At 33.7% G+C, this 20,598-nt stretch overlaps 1 protein-coding gene across 1 annotated transcript in view; it reads left to right on the plus strand.

The window, feature by feature from the left end:
- Positions 1-20,598, plus strand: part of FBXL17 (F-box and leucine rich repeat protein 17) — a 481,311-nt gene that overhangs the window by 24,556 nt on the left and 436,157 nt on the right. Inside the window, 1 exon segment of the mRNA XM_024743396.1 lies at positions 8,611-8,742. Within this exon segment, the coding sequence (XP_024599164.1) occupies positions 8,611-8,742 (132 nt within the window).

The following is a 20,598-nucleotide window of genomic DNA, read 5'->3' on the forward strand; positions in this document are numbered from 1 at the left end:
AGGGGTAGAAACAACCCAACTGTCCATTAAGAGATGAATGAATGAATGAAATGTATGTCATACAATGAAATATTATTCAGCCTTATAATGGAGTGAAACACTGTACATGTTACCACATGAATGAACTTTGTAAACATATGCAAAGTTAAATAGGCCAGACACAAAGAACAAAGAACACATATTATAAGATTCTACTTAAATTACCTAGTATAGGCAAATTCCCAGAAACAGAATGTAGGTAGAGGGCTTCAGGGGCTAGGGGAAGTAGGAAATGGGTACTTGTTGCTTAATGGGTAGGGAGTTTCTATTTGGGGTGATGAAAAAGTTTTGGAAAGAGTGGTGTTGGTTGCACAACACTGTGAATATAATGTCACTGAATTATATACCTAAATATGGTTAAATAGCAGTTTTCATGTTTGATATATTTTACCACAATAAAGGAAAAAAGAAACATGTTTTTAGATGCTGAATTTCTGTGAGATAAAGGAAGATGTCAGTCTCATCTAATCTTTACATGTTCTAGTGATATTCAGTCAACTAAGTAAAGAACAAGTATGTAACTTTTATGAGTATCTACTGTGGGTAGGGCACTGTTCATATATTCCAACTATATGTTGATACATTTAATTTCTCTTTTGATTCACAGCCACTCTGTGAGATAGGTATTATTTCATTTTTATAGGTGAGGAAGCAGTTACAGAGAGACCATAAGTAATTTATCTGAGACAAAGTAATAAGTGATAGGGCTGGCATTCTTATCCAGGGATGTCTTGAGTTCATACTAAATCCACTTAGCTCATTTCCTCCCCTTTTCAGATTACGTGACACTCATTTTATCCCTATAATGATAAGTGATATTTATAATGAGACTGAGAAACTAGAGATCTTGAAAAGCCTCCTTTATCAAAATGTGTTACATTTAGGTAGTTTAAGAATGTTTTAAGCATTCTGTTTCTAAATTAGCGTCACAGTTTGCAAAGGGAGGTAAATAATATTTTGGGTGCTTTCTATATGACAGGCTTTGTATTTTGTGCTTTCATATTTTGTTGTCCAATTTAATCTTCACAGCAGCGCTGAGGTATTTCAGGATGAAAAGTTGAATCTTTTGGAAGTTAAGTAACTTGTCCAAGTTCACATAGTTGGGAAGGTATGGAGCCAATATTCTCATTAAATTTTGCTTGATCTCTGAATCATGTCATGTGGAATCGTATCTAGGATTTTAAGCTGGAATTTTTAGTTCAATGACGAGAGAGAAAATTTTTCATCTGTAACTGGGAGTATTGAGCCTTCATGTAATTCAAGAAGGCTTCTTTCTGGAAATTTATCTTTATAGTATTGAATACTTCTAAAAAGTTCTCTTCACATGAATCCTAATAAATAGTGTTCTAATAGCTTCCTTCTTTACCCATTAATAATAATAGAGGTATAAAACATTTATTTAGTACTTTTATATGCTTTGCAGTGTGCCTTAATAAGCATTTCCATTTGTGTTATTTTATTTAAAATCTTCTCCACAACCCAGTGAGGTATAGGTAGGCATTGTTATAATTCAGCATAAGCCTTCTGGGCCTGAGAATGGAAGTTGGTCAGTTAACTGGAAATCAGTTAAATGATAGAATCACAAAAATCAATATGTACTATAAACATTTTAATTAAAAAATACTATATAACTGTAGATTCATTAGTGAGTCTTCGCGGGCCTCTCACTGTTGTGGCCTCTCTCGTTGCAGAGCACAGGCTCCGGACGCACAGGCTCCGGACGCACAAGCCCAGCGGCCATGGCTCACGGGCCCTGCCGCTCCGTGGCACGTGGGATCCTCCAGGACCGGGGCACGAACCCGTGTCCCCTGCATTGGCAGGCGGACTCCCAACCACTGTGCCACCAGGGAAGCCCTATTAGTGAGTCTTTTGATACAGGGTCAGGGCCTTTTTCTTGAGTTAGAGACAGCTAGTTAGAATTTGACTTTATTTTACTTAAACTATATCAATGATGTGGCACCCATGATTTTCAGTTGTTTTTTTTTTTAAATTGAAGTGGGACAGGTAGTCACTACTTATGAAGGAATATGGGTGCAGCTTGTTTTAGAATGTGATTTTCCCAATATTTTATAACTTTATAGTTGTCACTGAAAACTAATTCATCAGCACTTTTTTATGGCTTTCATTGAACATAAAACATTCAACCTACTGTTTTTTAGCAAGAGCTTTCTTTTTCCTTCTCATTTGTCGGTTTATTTAATATCTAATGTAATTATGTTATAATAATTATAATTAGAAAAAACAGGTTTGGGAAGAAATATCACTTTCTCTTGACTGTTTTTTTTCATCTCAGGTTTTATTGACATTTGCTGTTTCATTGTGTTGATTTTTTTTACTGTGGCAAAATCTACATAATATTTACCATTTTAACAGCTTTTGAGTGTGCAATTCCAGTGACTTTAAGTATGTTCACAATGTTGTGTAACCATCGTAGGCTCTCTTCTAATTTCTAATTAGCATACTTTCTGGGCCTATCTAGCTACCTCCTGTAAGTAGAATCATACAATATTAACTCTTGTGTCTGGCTTATTTCACTTGCATAATGTTTTCAGTGTTTATCTATGTTGTAGCATATATCAGTTTCATTCCATTTTATGGCCGAATAATATTCTAGTGTATGTATAAACCATATTTTTTTCTACTCATCTGTTGATGGCTTCCCATGTTTTTAAAGTTAAGCTGCAAAAGTTTTAATCACAGTATTTTAAAATTTGAAACATTAATAATAAGTAACAAATGTTTCTATGTACTGGTGCTAAAATAGCATTTTTGCTGGTTTTCTAAAAGATAAAAAAATCTTTTTAGTGTGTAACAAATTAATCAAGTGATTATTCCATGTATGTTCTCAATTTTCATTTACTCTTGAGTTATAATTATACATCATGCTAGTACAACTAAAAAATAGTATTGGTACACATTTTGGGACCTTATGTAGCATATTTTCATGTATTAAATGGAATGTTCTTTAAATGAGGCAAAGTTAGACAATATAAATCTAGGAAAAAGATTCAAATTTGAGTCCTTAAAGAGGGTCAGATGAGTGGCAGTTTGAAAAATTTGCTTTGCTTTCTTTCATATCTCATTGTCTGTGCTACTCTACTACAAATGATGAAACTAATGAATCAAATTATGAAATTGTCATTTTTATGATTTCACAAACGTGAATAGTTAGCGTAGTTGGGTGAAGTTACTAGAATATATGGATTGGGTATTCTTCACTGTTTTCTTTTGCATGTGTATAATAGTGACAGTGGTGACATATTGGGAATGGAAAGTAGAAGGAACAACTTCCCTCTTCTGTTGAAGGTGGCATACCTCATGTTTTAAAAATATGTTCTTAATACTGGTTTTGAGTAGATTTCGTGTGACATTGGAAGACCTAATCTTATTTTTATCCCAGTGGGTCCCATGTTCTGGTTTCAGTTATCTAGATTCTTTGTCGAAGTATATTCTTCCTAAGGTGTTTGTTTTATTACAAAAATAACCCAGTAACAGCATATAGCTTGCTAAAACAAATTCTCAAGGGTGGTGTGCAAAATTTTAATTAAATTTTGAGATGCTGGGAAAATCACCTCCAAATATTTTATAGAAAAATTTGAAAAATACCTTTGGAGTTCTTGAGCAAAATTGTGAATAATCTTAAAGGATTATTACAAAGAAGAAAAGAATAAATCAAAGACAGTCCTTTTTATATTATGTTTATTTACTCTAGTCCATTTTCAGTTCTAATTACTGTCATGTGCTAAAATGAACCATGGATTAATAGGTGGACTAGCTTCATTTAAGTGATAAAGTGGCTACTAACAGCCTTTTCATTAAATGATTTCTTCAGGGTTGACTGATGGGTGCCCTTGACATATTATTAGAGTTAGAGGAAGGCTTCTATTACTGTCCATCTGACTTGCACCTTTCCTAGGGAACTAGATATTGGACTTGTATTGATAAAGATTCAGAACCTCTTAAATGACATACTGGGGTTCTATGTCTTAGGTAACTAAGACCATTTACTTGGTGAAGAGTGAGAGTTAGGATTGGACCTGGCATGAGTGTCAGGTGCAAATAGCAATGAAGGACAGGCTGGGTGTGAATGGATAGGTGTGGTTGGAGCTAAAATTTCACAAGGTTGATAACCTCTTTTACCTGGAAGGGCCCTCAGGGAGGAGTTTTCCATTATCCAACCAAGGTGAGTGGTGGTATTCATCCTGTCAATATCAGCCAGATAGGTATTCTTATCTTATGATGAGTAGTTATTATTTCAGAATGTTCTTTGGTAAAGTAGAAAGTATTATGGAGGTAATTTTGAGGTGTTTGTAGATCCTTTAGCTCTATTGACTTTTTGCTGGGATAAGGTAAGAGTTAAGGATGGGGGGACTTCCCTGGCGTTCCAGTGGTTAAGACTTCACCTTCCAGTGCAGGGGGTGTGGGTGCAATCCCTGGTCGAGGAACTAAGATCCCACATGCCTCACGGCCAAAAAACCAAAACATAAAAAAACACAGAAGCAGTATTGTAAGAAATTCAATAAAGACTTTAAAAATGGTCCACATAAAAAAAAAAAAAAAAAAAAGAGTTAATGGCGGTAAGCTTGATACAGGAAGAGATCACCTGGCTGGTGCACTAAGTGTTGAAGTCTCTTTATTGCTCCAGCATCTCAATAAATTGACAAATAAGACACTGGAATAGTGACAGAGGAAAAATATCAACTTTATTACACAGAAAGGCTAGATTGGGAATGTTGCTTAGTAATAGAGTTAAATAGGCTCCTTGTGGGCAGTTTGTTCTCAAGCGGAAAAAAGATAGAGATGAACTGAACATGTTCAGCTTATTAAATACAAACTAATCAGTGTAGAGACCAGAAGTTAGACCAGTTGAACTCCTTCCAGAAGAAGGAAGCAGTGGTAGAGAAGAAGCATTTGCCCCCTATGTCTGTATGTATTTTCTTGATTTATCCATTTTAGACCATCCCAGGGGTCACCAACCCCCGGGCCGCACAGCAGGAGGTGAGCAGCAGGTGAGTGAAGCTTTATCTGCCACTTACTATCACTCCGCATCGCTCGTATTACCACCTGAACCTCCCTCCCCTGCATCCGTGGGAAAATTGTCTTCCACGAAACCGGTCCCTGGTGCCAAAAAGGTTGTGGACTGCTGATCTCTGCTGTTTCCTTGCTATGGAAAGATGAGGATTTAGCTCACTATCGTTTTCTATCTCCTATGCCCTCATTGTGTCAAAATAATTCTGTTATAATTTTGATTAAATAAGTATTCAGTATTTACGTTTTATAATTACCTGCCTTTCTTTTCCCTCTGGAATTTTGTTTTTATTGGAATGAATAAATGTCTTTTTGTCCTCATTTAGTTTACTTAGTTTTTATATCTTATTAGTGATGGAGTCCACAGCTTTCCCCCAGTTGCTTTAGTATACCTATATGTATTTACTTCGTCGAATTTATTTTCTTAAAGTAGACAGCAGTCTGGACTTACTGTATATAACTACTCTTGCATTAATGGTCATCTTAGTATCTTATCTTCACCCTTATTCTCAATGTTTTCCTCACCTTGCTGTTCTATTAGATGTCCTATTACCTAGATGTCATGTATTCTTTCTCTTGATGTATTCTCATGTTTTGTAGAGCACAGATTGTAATAGCTTCCTGATAAAGAATATATGGGAGGTACATCTTTTGAGAGCTTGCATGTCTGAAAATGTCTCTCTTCTACCCTCAAACTTAATTCATAGTCTGAATCCTGAGTACAGTATTCTAGGTTTGAAATAAGTATTCTTAAATAATTAAGAAGTTTGTTGCCTTTTTTATCCTTAATCCTCTGTATGAAATCTGATTCTCACTAGAAGTCTAGAATATTTTTTTATACCTACGATTATGAAATTTTATGATGATTTGCCTTGATACAGCTCTGCTTTTGTCATTTGTATTGGACATATGAGTGAGTCCTTTTAGTCTGGAAGTCCATATCCTTTCATCTTGGAACATTTTATAGAATTATTTCTTTTAATTCTCCATTTTCACTGTATAAACTTTCACATCCCTACATTTTCTGGAGTGTGCTTCTGCTGTCAGCTGTGCATGGCATACCCCAAAGACCCTATGGTTTACTCCCCTCAGTGAACTCCAGTCTTCTGCTATTGTGGGAGCGTGGGCAGGGGCAGGCTGTGCAGAAATGAGGAGGTGATCTGAGTGGTTAACAACTACTTAAGTAGACTTTCAAGAATCCTGGTGGTTTTAAGACCAACCTCGCCCTCACTGCCAGACATATGTGAGCTTATTGGGAGTTTTGTAGTGATTATCATATTGCTTTTCTGCTTTCCCCACTATTGGCTTTGGATTCAGCTTTCTGGCGTCTAAGTAACATGCCATTGTATGTTTGTTCTAGAAATATATGTGCCTCTTTAATGCATTATAAGATCTGGTAGTAGATCTAATAAACATGATGAATACTGATGAACAAAAATGATATTTCACTATCTGCATAACAGTAGTGTTATATGAAATTATCTTTGATTTCTGTTGTTTACAGAGTCACACATACTACTAAACTACTTTGATTTTCTGTTTAATAAGTGAAAGAAAAGCTAAAGTTCATTTAGAGAATAGTAAGAAAATAAAAATGTACTCTTTTTTTTTTTTTTTTCTCATCCATTTTACTGGAATCCCTGATTTCCACCTGTGGACCCAATTTAGAACTCTTGAATTAAGTAGAACATGGTGGTATATGAGACCATAATCATAGTTTCCTTTATTTGTCCATTTTTCAAAGAGGCCTCTTTACAATGAATAACTCTGATCAGCCTTTTCATTCATTCAACAAATATTTACTAGGTATCAACTGACTGTAAGACACTGGGCACCAGGCCTATGTTAGTTAAACAAGCTTCAGTCTTCATGGAGTTTACATTTCTAGTGGAATATATAATTGGTTATAGTGTTACCCAGATTAAAATAAGATGGCTTGTATATATCACCACCCCTGGAAAAACTAACTGAAATTGCATATCTTTCTGATAATATCATTACTTTACTTGAAACAGGACTTGAAAGTTTTTATTACAAAAATAATATTTATTTTTAAAAAGATGTAAGAAGACTGATAGAAAAAAAGAACAGTACCCATTATTGCACTGATCAGAAATAACCACTGTAAACACCTTGGTGTATATTTTATCTCTTTTTTATATACATGTGTATAATTAAGTATGTATATGTATATTTAAATGTGCCTAATTTGTTTATAAAAATTGAATTTATTATAAAAACATGTACAGTTTTTGTCAAGTGTTTACTTCAAGTTAATGGCTATATAATACTCAATTTTATAGAAACACCATAATTTATAACTTTAGGTTTTCTGTATTTCACTATTTAAAAAAAAATTCTTGTGCTAATTTCTTGTAGCTAAATCTTACCAAACACCTTTAGTTAATTATTCCAGTAGTCTTTATGAATAATTTTAAATATATGGAAAATTTGAAAGAATTTTACAGTGAACACCCGTATACCCACTACATAGATTGTATAATTAACATTGTAGTATGTTGACTTTACTATGTTATCTATCCAATTATCCATCCCTCTTACATTTTTTGGTAAATATTTAGAAGCTGAGTCATATAATTTTCAGGCAAATTTTATAAAATTTTTTCATTTATGCTAACTAGCCCTCCAAGAAGATTTTTAGTACTAATTTACACTCTTACCAGTGGTGTATCAGCACACTTTGAACCCTTGCCAAACAGGATTTTATTGTCTTAATGTAATTTTTTAGACAATTTTTGATATATAGGTTTTTAGTAAAGTTTCTTATTTTATCTCTAAGATGACTTTCTTTATATGTAATACTTATAAAACATTTATTTATAGTTTGCTTTGATCATCTAATTTCTACTGTAGATTTTGAAAAGAAATTATATAATTTGTTCTTTGTTGTACTTAATGTTTTTTAAGGGGAACATTGTATCTGTTCAGTAGCTGTTTAAGGTACACTTGAGATTTCAATCAGGAAATCACTAGTCCTTTTTTTTTTTTTTAGTTTATGCAATAAGTGTGTATATAAGTATTAACTAGAATATTGGCTATAGCATATTCAGTCTTTTTTCTCTTTCACAGAATAAATGAGCTGATGGAGAAAAATGATACATTGGGGCAATCAGAACTAGAAGTAGAATCTCCTGAATTAAATATTTGTTCACTCACTGGACCTTTGTCTCACTTTTGGACCTTGGTTTTATTCCTTGGACCTGTGTTCCATTCAGTCTAACACTATGACTGATAAAAAGACTCAAGAGAAATTAAGACATGAATTTGAAGTGTTATGGAATCTAGGCACCTAGGTGGGCATATAATATGTGAGGCAGTTGAAGCAAGGAGATAATTAGAAGGTGAAAAGGCTTACACAACACTATTTTAAATAATAGATTGCCTACATTCTATTTTAAGAGTAATTTATAAGCAATTATTTAACTTTGGTATGGCTATTTAAAAAAATTATATGGAAATCCCACTAGAAATATGTCACCTTTCTTATTTTTGGAGGATTCAGTCAAATCTCTTTGTTTACAGCTGGGCTCGAAATGCAGAGAACTCAAAGATATTCATTTCGGCCAGTGTTACAAGATCTCAGATGAAGGCATGATCGTCATAGCTAAGGGCTGTCTGAAATTACAAAGAATATACATGCAGGAAAACAAATTAGTAAGTACTTATTACCATTCTTGTGTTTTTCATTTTGTTTCTAACTCTTGAATTCCTTATAACTTAGCTTATAAATTTTTTTCTGCTTATTTTTTTTGGATGGTTTAGAGGCAGATTCTACTTAAAAGCAAGAATCTTCTCAAAACAATGATTTGTATAAATTGATTTTATAACTGTGTGGGTGCTTGTATGTGGTACTTACATGTTAAAAATTCTTCATTAGCATGTGCTAATGTGCTTTTTTCTAAACTCTGACAGTGGAAAAAATTAATTTGAAAAAATTAAATTTGGCTGCCAAATATAAGTATGTAGTTGTCGTTCCTTCTGATTCCCCTAGGGATTGTAGTAATTTTAGATAGTTAGGAATTTTTAATATTCGGGAAGATGTATGCTTGTGAAATAGAGCCTTTCACTTAGTATGGTGTAAAATGGGACTTGGTAAATTGAGACAGATTATCTTGTTTTTAGTTGTAAAGACTACTAGTTTAGTTACATAGGTTTTATATTATATTTTAAGCACATGTGTAGGTAACTCATTTACACTTATTGTATATTATAAATATATTTAAAGCCATGTAATTTTCTCTTATTGAGATATACTTTATATATCATAAAATTCACCTTTTTAAAGTGTACAGTTCAGTGTTTGTTAGTATATTCACAAAGTTGTGCAGTCATCATCACTAATTCCAGAACAGTTTTATTATCCCAGAAAGAAACCCTGTGCCCATTAGCTGTCACTCTTCATTTCCCCTTCCTCTAGCCCATGGCAACTGGTAATCTACTTTCTGTGGACTTTTGTCTCTTCCAGACATTTCATATAAATAGAATCACACAATATGTGGTCTTCTGGGTCTGCCTTCTTTTACATACCATATTTTTTCAAAGTTCATTCCTATTGTAGGATGTATCAGAGCTTCATTCCTTTTTATGGCTGAATAATATTCCAAATCCATTTAATATTGCTTTGATAGGTATATAGTACAGGTTAACAGAAAAAGTTGTCACTGGGGAGGCATTAGTAGAGTTCTCAATGTTGAAAAATACTGTACGTTAAAATGTAGGCAAGGTGGTCCTGAATATGTATATTTACAAAGAAGATTTGCTTTTTAACTGTATCTTCAAAATAACGAGATATTTTTGTTGCCCCTTGGAGTTAGTTTACAAAATTTGATAAATACCTCTCACATAGTAATGTAAGTTTTGAAAGGTCTCTGGAAGCCTCAGCACTTCAAGTGAGACAACGCTTTTTTTTTTTTTTAAAGATTACAGTTAGAAAAGTTGAAATACTATGAATTAAAAGTAAACACTTTTATTACCATGTAGAATTATCTTTTTCTGTGAAATTACACAGTAAAAATACTTCCTATTCCTGTTCACATTTAATACAAATTTAATAATCACTCCTGAGGCATTATGTTCTTGTGGATAGAGTAAGGTCTTCTGGGTAAGAGAGAATGAATTTTTGAATCCCAGTATCCATTTACTTGCATTGTGACCTTGGGAAAGTTACTTAAGATCTTTGAACCTCCTTTGCAAATGGGGTTATTAGTATTTGTATTTTTGCAGGTTGTGGTTTTGAGGAATAAATGATATAATGTCCTTAAATTGTCTAGTATGAACTCTTGACTCATAGAAGACAATAAAAAACTAGTAGTCTTTATGAGAACTTGACCATATTTTTTGTCCATTGGTTTCCACTTTACACTCAAGATAAATTAAAAGGTGGTAATCCCAGCTTACAATTTTTATATTTCTCACATAATGGGAATATTTGTTGAGTGATTAATATTTGTTTTCTTGTTGAGCAAAACCAGAAAAACATTTTTCTTGACACATTAATAATTTTGGTCAGTGGTTTTTCAAAAGAATTAAACCATATGTTTTGAAGGTTCTAGTTATGTTCAAATTTCTTTAATATTGTGGTCCATTAGAAAGGTGTTATATACTTAAATGCTAAGGGAATCAGTTTCCTGTGTAGTGTTATTCAGTAAACACTTTGATTTCATTGCAAATTAGAAGTGATTTTGCTAAATCTTAAGTAAAGTTCAGTTCAATGAAATTCTTTCAATTTAAGGTTTTTAGAAAGGGAAATTTAGAATAGTATGAGCTCTTTCTGTTGGACAGTTGAGCTGTTGATAACTGGTCTCCCATAGGAACTTTAGTTTGTATTTTTAGAATTTATGAAATAAGGAGAAATATTTGAATTACTTGCAAAGCTACAATTTTAAGTAGATTGGGTTTTTCACCCTGAGATGTATTATTGTTAGTCCTTTAATAACAAACATTTTTAAAAGGGTGAGTAGAAATAATAGTCTGATTAAAGGCAAATAATATTTATATATGCATATATATAATCATACCATATATTTAATTACAGACAGGAAATAATAAACATCATTAAATACGACAAACAACTAATAGAAATATTCAGTACTCAGGAGAATATTGTGTCTGAAAGGATGCCAACAGAACTTTACCTGTGCATATACTGATCATTAGCTAAATTATTTTGCTAATTCTCTTATCAGTCTTCTCAAAAAGAATCTTCTCAAAATAGTATTAGAGTTTTATTGTGTAGCCTAAAAATAATCGTAGCATAGTGCTTTTTTAAAGTATAAACTTTGCTGACTTTAAAATATCAAATTGGTTGTTTTTATATATGTTGACAGTATATGACTAAGTATACATTTTTTTCATATTATATCTTGGCCTTTAGATGGCAGCATTGTCTTTGTATATTTCAGTGACATAGCTTTTGTGTCCTTGATGTAACTATAAAGATAAAATGCTCGTACATGGTTTCTGCAGATATTTATGGTTTATTTTTAATTTTGTCCTTTAGATGGTTTTAGGGAAATTTTCTTTAAAACTATGAAATAATAGTTGCATCTAGAGTGTTACAAGGTGAACTTGCTATCTTACACAAAGTAGCAAGATACTCGAATATTCTTATTTGTGGCACTGTAAGTAAGGTACACTTTAGCGTAGGGAAAGGATTCCTGTATTTATCACAAGGAGTTTTATTCAGGTGGAAAGAGGACAATGATCTGACATCTTAGTACTCAAATGATTTATGGTGAGGCAAATAATTGAGGACATACATGTAAAATCTTACCCCCAAAGAGTGAGTTTTTGTTTTAGTAATTTTTGAGTGAGACAACTGCCATACACCTACATGGATGTATTTTTCATTTGCTATAAAACTGTTGTATAGACTAAAAACAGATCTGAGGAATACAACTATAGTGGGTGTCTAGCATATTATATCCAACTGTCTGCCGTCTTTATTATTATTATTATTTTTTGCGGTACGCGGGCCTCTCACTCTTGTGGCCTCTCTTGTTGCGGAGCACAGGCTCCGGACGTGCAGGCCCAGCGGCCATGGCTCACGGGCCCAGCCGCTCCGCGACATGTGGGATCTTCCCGGACCGGGGCACGAACCCGTATCCCCTGCATCGGCAGGCGGACTCTCAAACACTGTGCCACCAGGGAAGCCCATGTCTGCTGTCTTTTAGCTATAGCATTTATATCACTTCTGTGCAGTACTGGCTACAAAATTATTTTAAAGCCATATTTAGTTTGTGTGTATAGTTATTGATGATCTAGAAACTTCATTAAGTATATTTTCTCTGCTTTCTTACTCTCCTTACTCCAGATTCTGCTTCGCTACTTTTTGGACAGAAGCTCTTTGGGCTGCTTTTTTTAAAAACATTTTTATTGGAGTATAATTGCTTTACAATGTTGTGTTAGTTTCTGCTGTATAACAAAGTGAATCAGCTATATGTATACATATATCCCCATATCCCCTCCCTCTTGCATCTCCCTCCCACCCTCCCTATCCCACCCCTCTAGGTGGTCACAAAGCACCGAGCTGATCTCCCTGTGCTATGTGGCTGCTTCCCACTAGCTACCTATTTTACATTTGGTAGTGTATATATGTCAGTGCTACTCTCTCACTTCATCCCAGCTTACCCTTCCCTCTCCCTGTGTCCTCAAGTCCATTCCCTACGTCTTGGGCAGCTTTTTATTTGGCTGTAAAATGATGGGGTCAGATAGATTATCTACATTTGTTATCCAACCTGATGTTTTAAAGTACTAGGATTTTACAATTTTGAAAATGGCTTCTATGCTAAGTTCTAGGGTCAGCATATTTGATAGAGATCTCTATGTCTTATATTTATTTGGCTTATTTTATTTTATTTTTTTTGGCTTATTTTTTTTAACACCTTCTACTCTGTAGAGTTGAGTTATGAAACTAGTATAGATTTCTGAGTTACCCAAGAAAGTAGTAATGTATTATGAATAGATTTTAGAAAGTTTTAGGGAAATGTTAAATGTTTTCTGGTTAAAATTTGATTTCCCAATGGTTAATTATGACCTTTTACTTTTTCAACCTCCTGGTGAAGTATTTTACAGTTCTGTGCCATCTCCCATAGTCCTTTGGCTCTTGCTATAACATTATTTGTAACATTGTTTGTTCATTGTTTTTAATTTTATTATCCTTTGGAGGCTTACATGTATCATGTAGGACCTAAATTTACCTCTCTCTGCTTCCTTCTGGGATGAATGAGGCAAATACTGAGTGTGAGTTGAATTGAACTCAATTCATATCTTGATCCTACTGTTTCTTAATCATGTGATTCAGTTAGTTATCTTAATTTTTGTACTTTCATTTCCTTGTTTGTAGAAAAGATATAATACTACCTCAGACTTGTTCTTATGAGGATCAGACTAAATGAGATTGAGGTGAAGTACAAAATATATGGTCCCAAACGTAGGAAGTTCTTTAATAAATGTTTTTTTTTTCTTCCTCTCCCTATCAGAGTTCACTTTCTGGAGTCTACCAGTTTGAATTGGGCTGTGTCAGTACCTACTGTCACTTACTATGTTCTGATTTCATCTGTTAGTTACCCACAGTTTAATTCTTATTTTGCTGCTTGCTGTGGTTTTGAGGTTGTTGCAGCAGCTAAGTGAATAGACTGGTAGCCATGTTATCATCAACTAGGGTGAATAAGTAAGGTAAGCATTTGCATCAGAGCTTAAATAACAGTAACTAATTCAGCATTATATTAAGGCTTGCATTTCCTGACTCTTCTACTTCTCAACTTAGAGTTAATACATTAAGGGGTTTGGTCCCTGCTACTCCCCAACACCCCCACTACATTCTTGTTACCTTATTCCTCAGATACTCCTTGTGAAGTGAGTTTACTTGTAATCCCAGACATAAATAATGTACATTTATGAAGAATTCCATTTTATAAGTACTCACTTCAGCCTCCGAAGTCTCCAAGGGTAGATATTCGCCTTCAGTGGCCTTTCTTCTCTGAATGGATGAGGCATTTACTGATACTGAGAGTGGTAGTTTCCAATAAACAGTGATGCATTCTAAAGAAGGTGACCTAAAGTTAATAAACTTCATCTTGTTATTGTATACTACCTTTCAGTATTTTGCTGTCATTTTTTGATATCTGAAAATATTTAATAATAGTTATCTCATTGACTGTTTATAATGTACCAGGCACTGTGTAGTTTTACATAATTAATCCTCACAACCACCATATGAGGTAGCTTACTTTTTAAAATTTTTATTTATTTATTTTTATTTTTTGGCCGTGTCACGTGGCATGTGGGATCTTAGTTCCGGACCAGGGATTGAACCCGCACCCCCTGCATTGTAAGTGCAGAGTCTTAACTTCTGGACTGCCAGGGAAGTCCCCATGAGGTAGTTTATTTTTATTCCATTTTACAGATGAAGAAATTGAGGCCTAGAAAGGTTAAGGGACAACAGATAAATGTCAGAGTCAAGATTCTAACCCAGATCTGTTGGACTCTCAAAAGTTTGTCCTCAAGACCTTTGATTGCATGGATACATCACAGGTGGAGCTAATCCATATATGCTTTTGAACCAAGCAATAATTTCCGAAAGGCATTATCCCCATTAAAACACTTAACTGTCAGGTGCTGTGAGACATCAGAGGAGGAAATTAGCTATTAGCATGAGCAGAAGATCCTTTTGCTAGGATAACTGATTTTAGGGGAAGCTGCTAGTACCAATGGAGATACACTGAAATCTTTTCTAGGAAAATTAGTAAAATTACCAAAGAGGAAAACTGTCTTCAGGATAGTGTTTAATGTTGGTTTTAATCCTGTATAAATGTGAACATAATGAACTTTTGTAGAATTGCACTCATTATGCAAAAGTTTTTACTTGGCAAAAACATAATATTGTGTTTTTTGTGATACTTGGATTCAGAAGCTAAATACCATTTCATTTTTGTTCGATAGATTTAATAGAAATTTTAATGGATTAATGAACTGGTAACTTTCTACTCTATTCCTTAACACTGTTTCAGATGTTGTTTCAGTGGGGTTAACATTTGAATGCCTACTATGTGCCAGGCACTATGGAATTTAAAAAGAGTTATATTGCCAAAGAAAGAATATCATTTTCTAGTGATAAGTGCTATGGAAATGCCAATCGCAAAATAGTTACTTGTGTGAGAGATTAGGGAGGAATCAGGAAATCCTATAAATAGTAGGTGACATTTATAACTGGATCTTGAATGATATATAGTGATGTGGCAATTGTGCCGCAAGCAAACATTTTTTTGAGGAAAGTGGTATCATTAACAGACAAGGCATCAGAAAGATATGTGGAATGTTTAATAAGTGGTAGGTGTTAAAGTAAGATTAGGATTATATCAGGCTGGTGGGGGAAGTGTTCATAGTTGGGTCTCTAAAGGAAGGTGGGGACCAGGTTGTTAAGTTTCTTGAGTGTCATGCTAAGAAATTTATATTTCTCTTGGTAATTGGGATTATACCTGGGATTTCAAATGTGAAAGGTGATCAAATTTTTCGGTCTTGTATCTTTGTTTTAATTTTAGGAACTTAAAAAAACTTGGAATACTGAAAAGAATAATAACATATATATGCCCATCACCTAGACATCAACAGTTGTTAACATTTTGTTAAATTTGTTTCCTCTTCTTGAATTAATAAAGCAAATAATCTTTAAGTCTCTTGTCTTGCATCCCATGTTATTCCACTATCTCTTTCTAGAGGCAACTACTGTGATGATCTAAAATGCTTAAAAAAACAACTGCTTTAACAGACATAATGGATACCATGAACAACAATATAATACTGTTCAGTATGTGGTCCCAAATAGTTTATATCTGATATTATATGGTTAAAATCTGGTCTCACAAAGTGTGTCAATCTACAGTTTGCATTTTTACTTTTAAGTTGTTTTTGATATGTAGCCATAATGAATATGTAATTCATTTTTTTAAACTTTTAGTATCCTATATATGTATATATCTCCTGTTTATCCATTTTATATTGAGGGACACTTATATTGCTTCCGTCGTTTTGCTATTATAGGCAGTGTTGCAATAAAATCTTGGTGCAAGTCTCTGTGCTTATCTGTGAGAATTTCTCTAGGATCTATTCTAGAAATGTAATTTAAGGGAGCAAGGATGGGTACTTTTGGAAATTTTTGCTAGATAATGTCAAATTGCTCTCCATAAATAACTGTAATTACAGCTGTATCATGCTGATGGATTGTCAACTCTTTTGAGGGTGGAGAGTATCTAGTTATCTTTTCATCCCATCCACCCGCATGTTGGCACATAATAGTCATTCAATAAATGTTGGTTTAGTGACAAATGGCTTACTGCTGAATTAAACATACTTTTAAAAACATATTTCTTCCAGTATTTTGGGAACATGCTTTAAAAAGAAGGTGGATTTAAGCATATAAATAAAAGCTTGAAAAATAGGTTAAAGATGCAGAGTCAGTGGTTTTCTGATTTTCAAATAAGTAAGTTTCTTTGATCTAGTTACTATATTAATGATGCCATTCTTCATGTATCAAATTTATCTAGCCAGAGTCATTAATGTTTTCAAGGAGTATTTTCTGGGACAATATTTTTTTTTTAACAGTGTGGAGTTCTGATCAACTTAGAGTATAATTTCTATTCTTGTCTGAATTACGTTGACTTGAACATTCGTACGATTAATAAAATTGGTTTTATTTTGTTCAGTGATATTTGAAAGATCCACTTGAAAAAAAAGTTAAAATGTTATTTGGCAGATTTTTCAGTCTGAAGAATAAATACATTTTTATTCGTTACATATTCTTTATTAGAGCTTACTGTCTCTCTTTTTAATCTGTTTTTCTATTTTCTGTTTTTCTCCTGTGGGTATCTTTTTTATCTATCAGGTATCTGGATAAGAACATGACTGAATTGTATTCCATCATTTGTGAAAGGCATAGAAAACCATAAAGAATGAGTATGTGTGTGTGTATGTATATTTTTCTTCCCCTGTGAACCAGTTTGGTAGAGGGCAAGCAGTGACTTTGATAATATCCAAGTAATTTTTCTTTGGAATGCATTAATTTTTTTACCCAGCATATTTATTTAACATTATATAAATTTAGTAATACTAAAATTAGTTCACAAATTTTGGGAGCCCATCAACTGATGGTAGGAGTTGCTCAGATGCAAACAGGATTGCAGGAGGAAGCTAGCCTAGTATTAAAAACTCTGATACAGATATTCCAGTGTTGATAATGCAGAATTTATTATAGCTAAAAATAGGTGACTCTAAATAGTATTTACATATTCTTAAAAAATTTTTTTCTGGGTCAAATTCTAGATTACTAAAAATATCCAATTTGTTTTGGGTTTAAAATTTATAGTTGGTAGGTTATTCCTAGTGTTGCAGTTCTTTTGCTGGTGTTATTTTCCACTTACATAGTCTGTAGTTTAGATCCTTTTTTAAAAATTATTTTTATTTATTTATTATTTTTGGCTGTATTGGGTCTTCGTTGCTGCGTGCGGGCTTTCTCTAGTTGCGGCGAGCAGGGGCTACTCTTTGTTGTGGTACACGGGATTCTCACTGTGGTGGCTTCTCTTGTTGCAGAACATGGGCTCTAGAGTGCATGGGCTTCAGTAGATGTGGCTTGTGGGCTCAGTAGTTGTGGCTCGTGGGCTCTAGAGTGCAGGCTCAGTAGTTGTGGCTCACGGGCTTAGTTGCTTTGCAGCATGTGGGATCTTCCCGGACCAGGGCCCGAACCCGTGTCCCCCTGCATTGGCAGGCGGATTCTTAACCACTGCACCACTAGGGAAGCCCCTAGATCCTTTTATTAAAATGTAATTTTTGTTTACTTCTTTTAGGACTGCATATTAAAAAAATCACAAAGAGTTTTGGAGCAACTCAAATTATCTTTCAGATATAAACATGAAAGTGCTGTCTCAGTCTCTGTGCTCAAGTGTTGGTAACTGTTGATAGTGGGTTGAGATAAAGAGCCAAGTCATTAGACTTAGCAAATAGAAACTTTATAAGGTTAGATGGCAGTGGAATGCTGGGAGTACATTAAGCGTGTCATTTATGAGCACACATTCTTCAACTGCCTTTCTAGACCATCAGTCAACAAGTGAGATGTATTGCTTGGATCTAGGGAGAAGTTTTGGCTTATATTTTTCTTCATCTACCTATCACAGAGGTGTTAGAGTCTCAGGTTATCCAAGACTTAATCCCATTTAATGTTTTAGTGATTAGGCTTAAGGGGAGAAGAATTTCTCTTTTTCTCTCTTTTTTTAAGATGTGCCTTTCTGAATATCTTTTACAAACTATAGTTGAATCTGGTTACCAGTTGATAAGATGCTTCTTTTTCAAGCATTTTCTTGTCATTATTATCAGAAAGATACATTGTCATGAAAGTGCATCTAGGCATCCTGTGTGGTGACTACTGTTCCTATTCCTGCTACAGATTTTGCTTATTCATATTACCTATATAATCTTTCTTCAAGTTCTTGTTAAAGGTCTAAAGACGAAGCTGCTCAGATGAGAGTGTTAGGGTAAAATCTTTCCCTTGGACTGTACCTTCTGGTTTTTAGTAGCTGATAATTTGAGGCCAGATAAAATCTGTACTTTTTTGATATTATTTTTTTTAACCCTTCTATTGCTTCTTATTTTGTGTAGCCACATAAAATTTAGGTTGTAGAAAAGAGCAATACAGTATTTTTCTTTAATGGGTCCTCTACTTCACTATTTTTGGTTTCTAAAATATGATAGAAATGAGTTATGGAGAGTTCTTGGGGGTAGAAAATTTATAGTGTCTATTGCCAGGTTTTTATTGACTATTTTTGATTTAAGTATAAAATCTAGGTATTTATCATTCACTATAATACAATACATAAATGAATATATTGAGAATTTGTAATCCAAAGAAAAGTAGTTATATATCAGAGTGCTTCTAATTGAGCTGTAGCTGCATGATTATTCTTATCTTTTATTTTCCTCTTATTGAATATATATCTTTGAGAAAATAAAGAGGAGGGTATATATTTATATTCTTTGTTGTTTAAATGCCTACATGAATGCCTACAGATTATAAAATTATCAATATTTTCATCATTTAATGCTAGCTTTTTGTTTTAACTCCTCTGAGAACATGGTAGAATTAGGTGGAGCTGTGATTTGTAGATTCTCTGAATGGGAATATAGATATAATTCCATATCTATTTACTAGGTTAATGTTAACTTTAAATATTTGAAGATACTTACGAGTAGTTTGATATTTCATATATTTTAAGTTATTGCAGGACACAATTTTGTGCACATACACACATATATGCAGGTACCCCTTTTCACTGATATATTAATAAGTATTTTTTTCATCATGCATAAATGTAGTCAGTTCCATTGTATAATCTATTATACATTTTATAAAGTACAATTGTTATCAGCTTATGAGTAAAGAACTTAACGGAAAACAGTGTGAAAGATGATGGTATATTGTATTCCACTGAATTCAGTCATGACCTAAGACATTTCTAAAGATCGACATTTTATTTTTTCACATCCACAACACAGATATACTCTTGCTAAAATACTGTTTTTTTTTATCATTTCAAGAATCTGTAGTGGCTAACTACAAAGATTTCTCCAGTTATTTTTCTCTGTTCTCATTGTGTTCTTAACTTGTCCACTTAGTCTTCATTTTCTCTTGTCATCTTGCTTTCTTCCAGTATGTGTTCAAGCTGAGGTAAATATTATTTTTTTTGGTCAAATATTCTTTAAGAATTCTTCCACATTTATTACTTTCCAATATTCTATCAGCTTCCTTTATTTTTTCTTATTAATCCATTGATAATTTGTTGTAGGTTTCACGGCTTCAGTTTAGTCATGTAAGCTCCTTGAAAATGGGGATGAGATTGTCTTTTTTTGTAAACTTGTAGTTAGTAACTGAATATTTGTCAGTTTTGACTAAGTGGTTAAAAATCAATCTTTTTTACATAAAAATTATAAATTTTCTGAAAAGGACTGTTAATTAAGATGAATCATTCTATTCTCAAATCCTTTTGGTTTTGTCCTGGGAAAAATTATTTTTGTGCCAAAAAGAAAGCTATTAAAAATTAATATTTTTAATGAGGCACATGTCAGTAACTTTAAGTATGATTATTTATACTTTTGATATGTACATACAATACAGCTTTTCGTATACAAGTTTCAATTTTTATTAACGGCATTGGTGAAATATGTTTCATTCTATAGCAGTGTGAAGTGATTCTTCACTAGTGTTCTTACCAGAAGAATGGCAGTCATAGTTTGAGGAAGTAAAATCCCAAATAAGTATGTCCTCTTCAAGAATTAAGTACTTTTTAAGGAATGATTTTTTTAAAGTGAATGTTAAGGGCTTCCCTGGTGGCTCAGTGGTTAAGAATCTGCCGCCAGTGCAGCGGTCATGGGTTCGAGCCCTGGTGCAGGAAGATCCCACATGCCGCGGAGCGACTAAGCCCGTGGGCCACAGCTACTGAGCCCGTGCTGTAGAGCCCACGTGCC

Source organism: Neophocaena asiaeorientalis, unplaced genomic scaffold (genome assembly GCF_003031525.2).
Source record: "Neophocaena asiaeorientalis asiaeorientalis breed wild unplaced genomic scaffold, Neophocaena_asiaeorientalis_V1.1 scaffold26, whole genome shotgun sequence".
Taxonomy (NCBI): domain Eukaryota; kingdom Metazoa; phylum Chordata; class Mammalia; order Artiodactyla; family Phocoenidae; genus Neophocaena; species Neophocaena asiaeorientalis.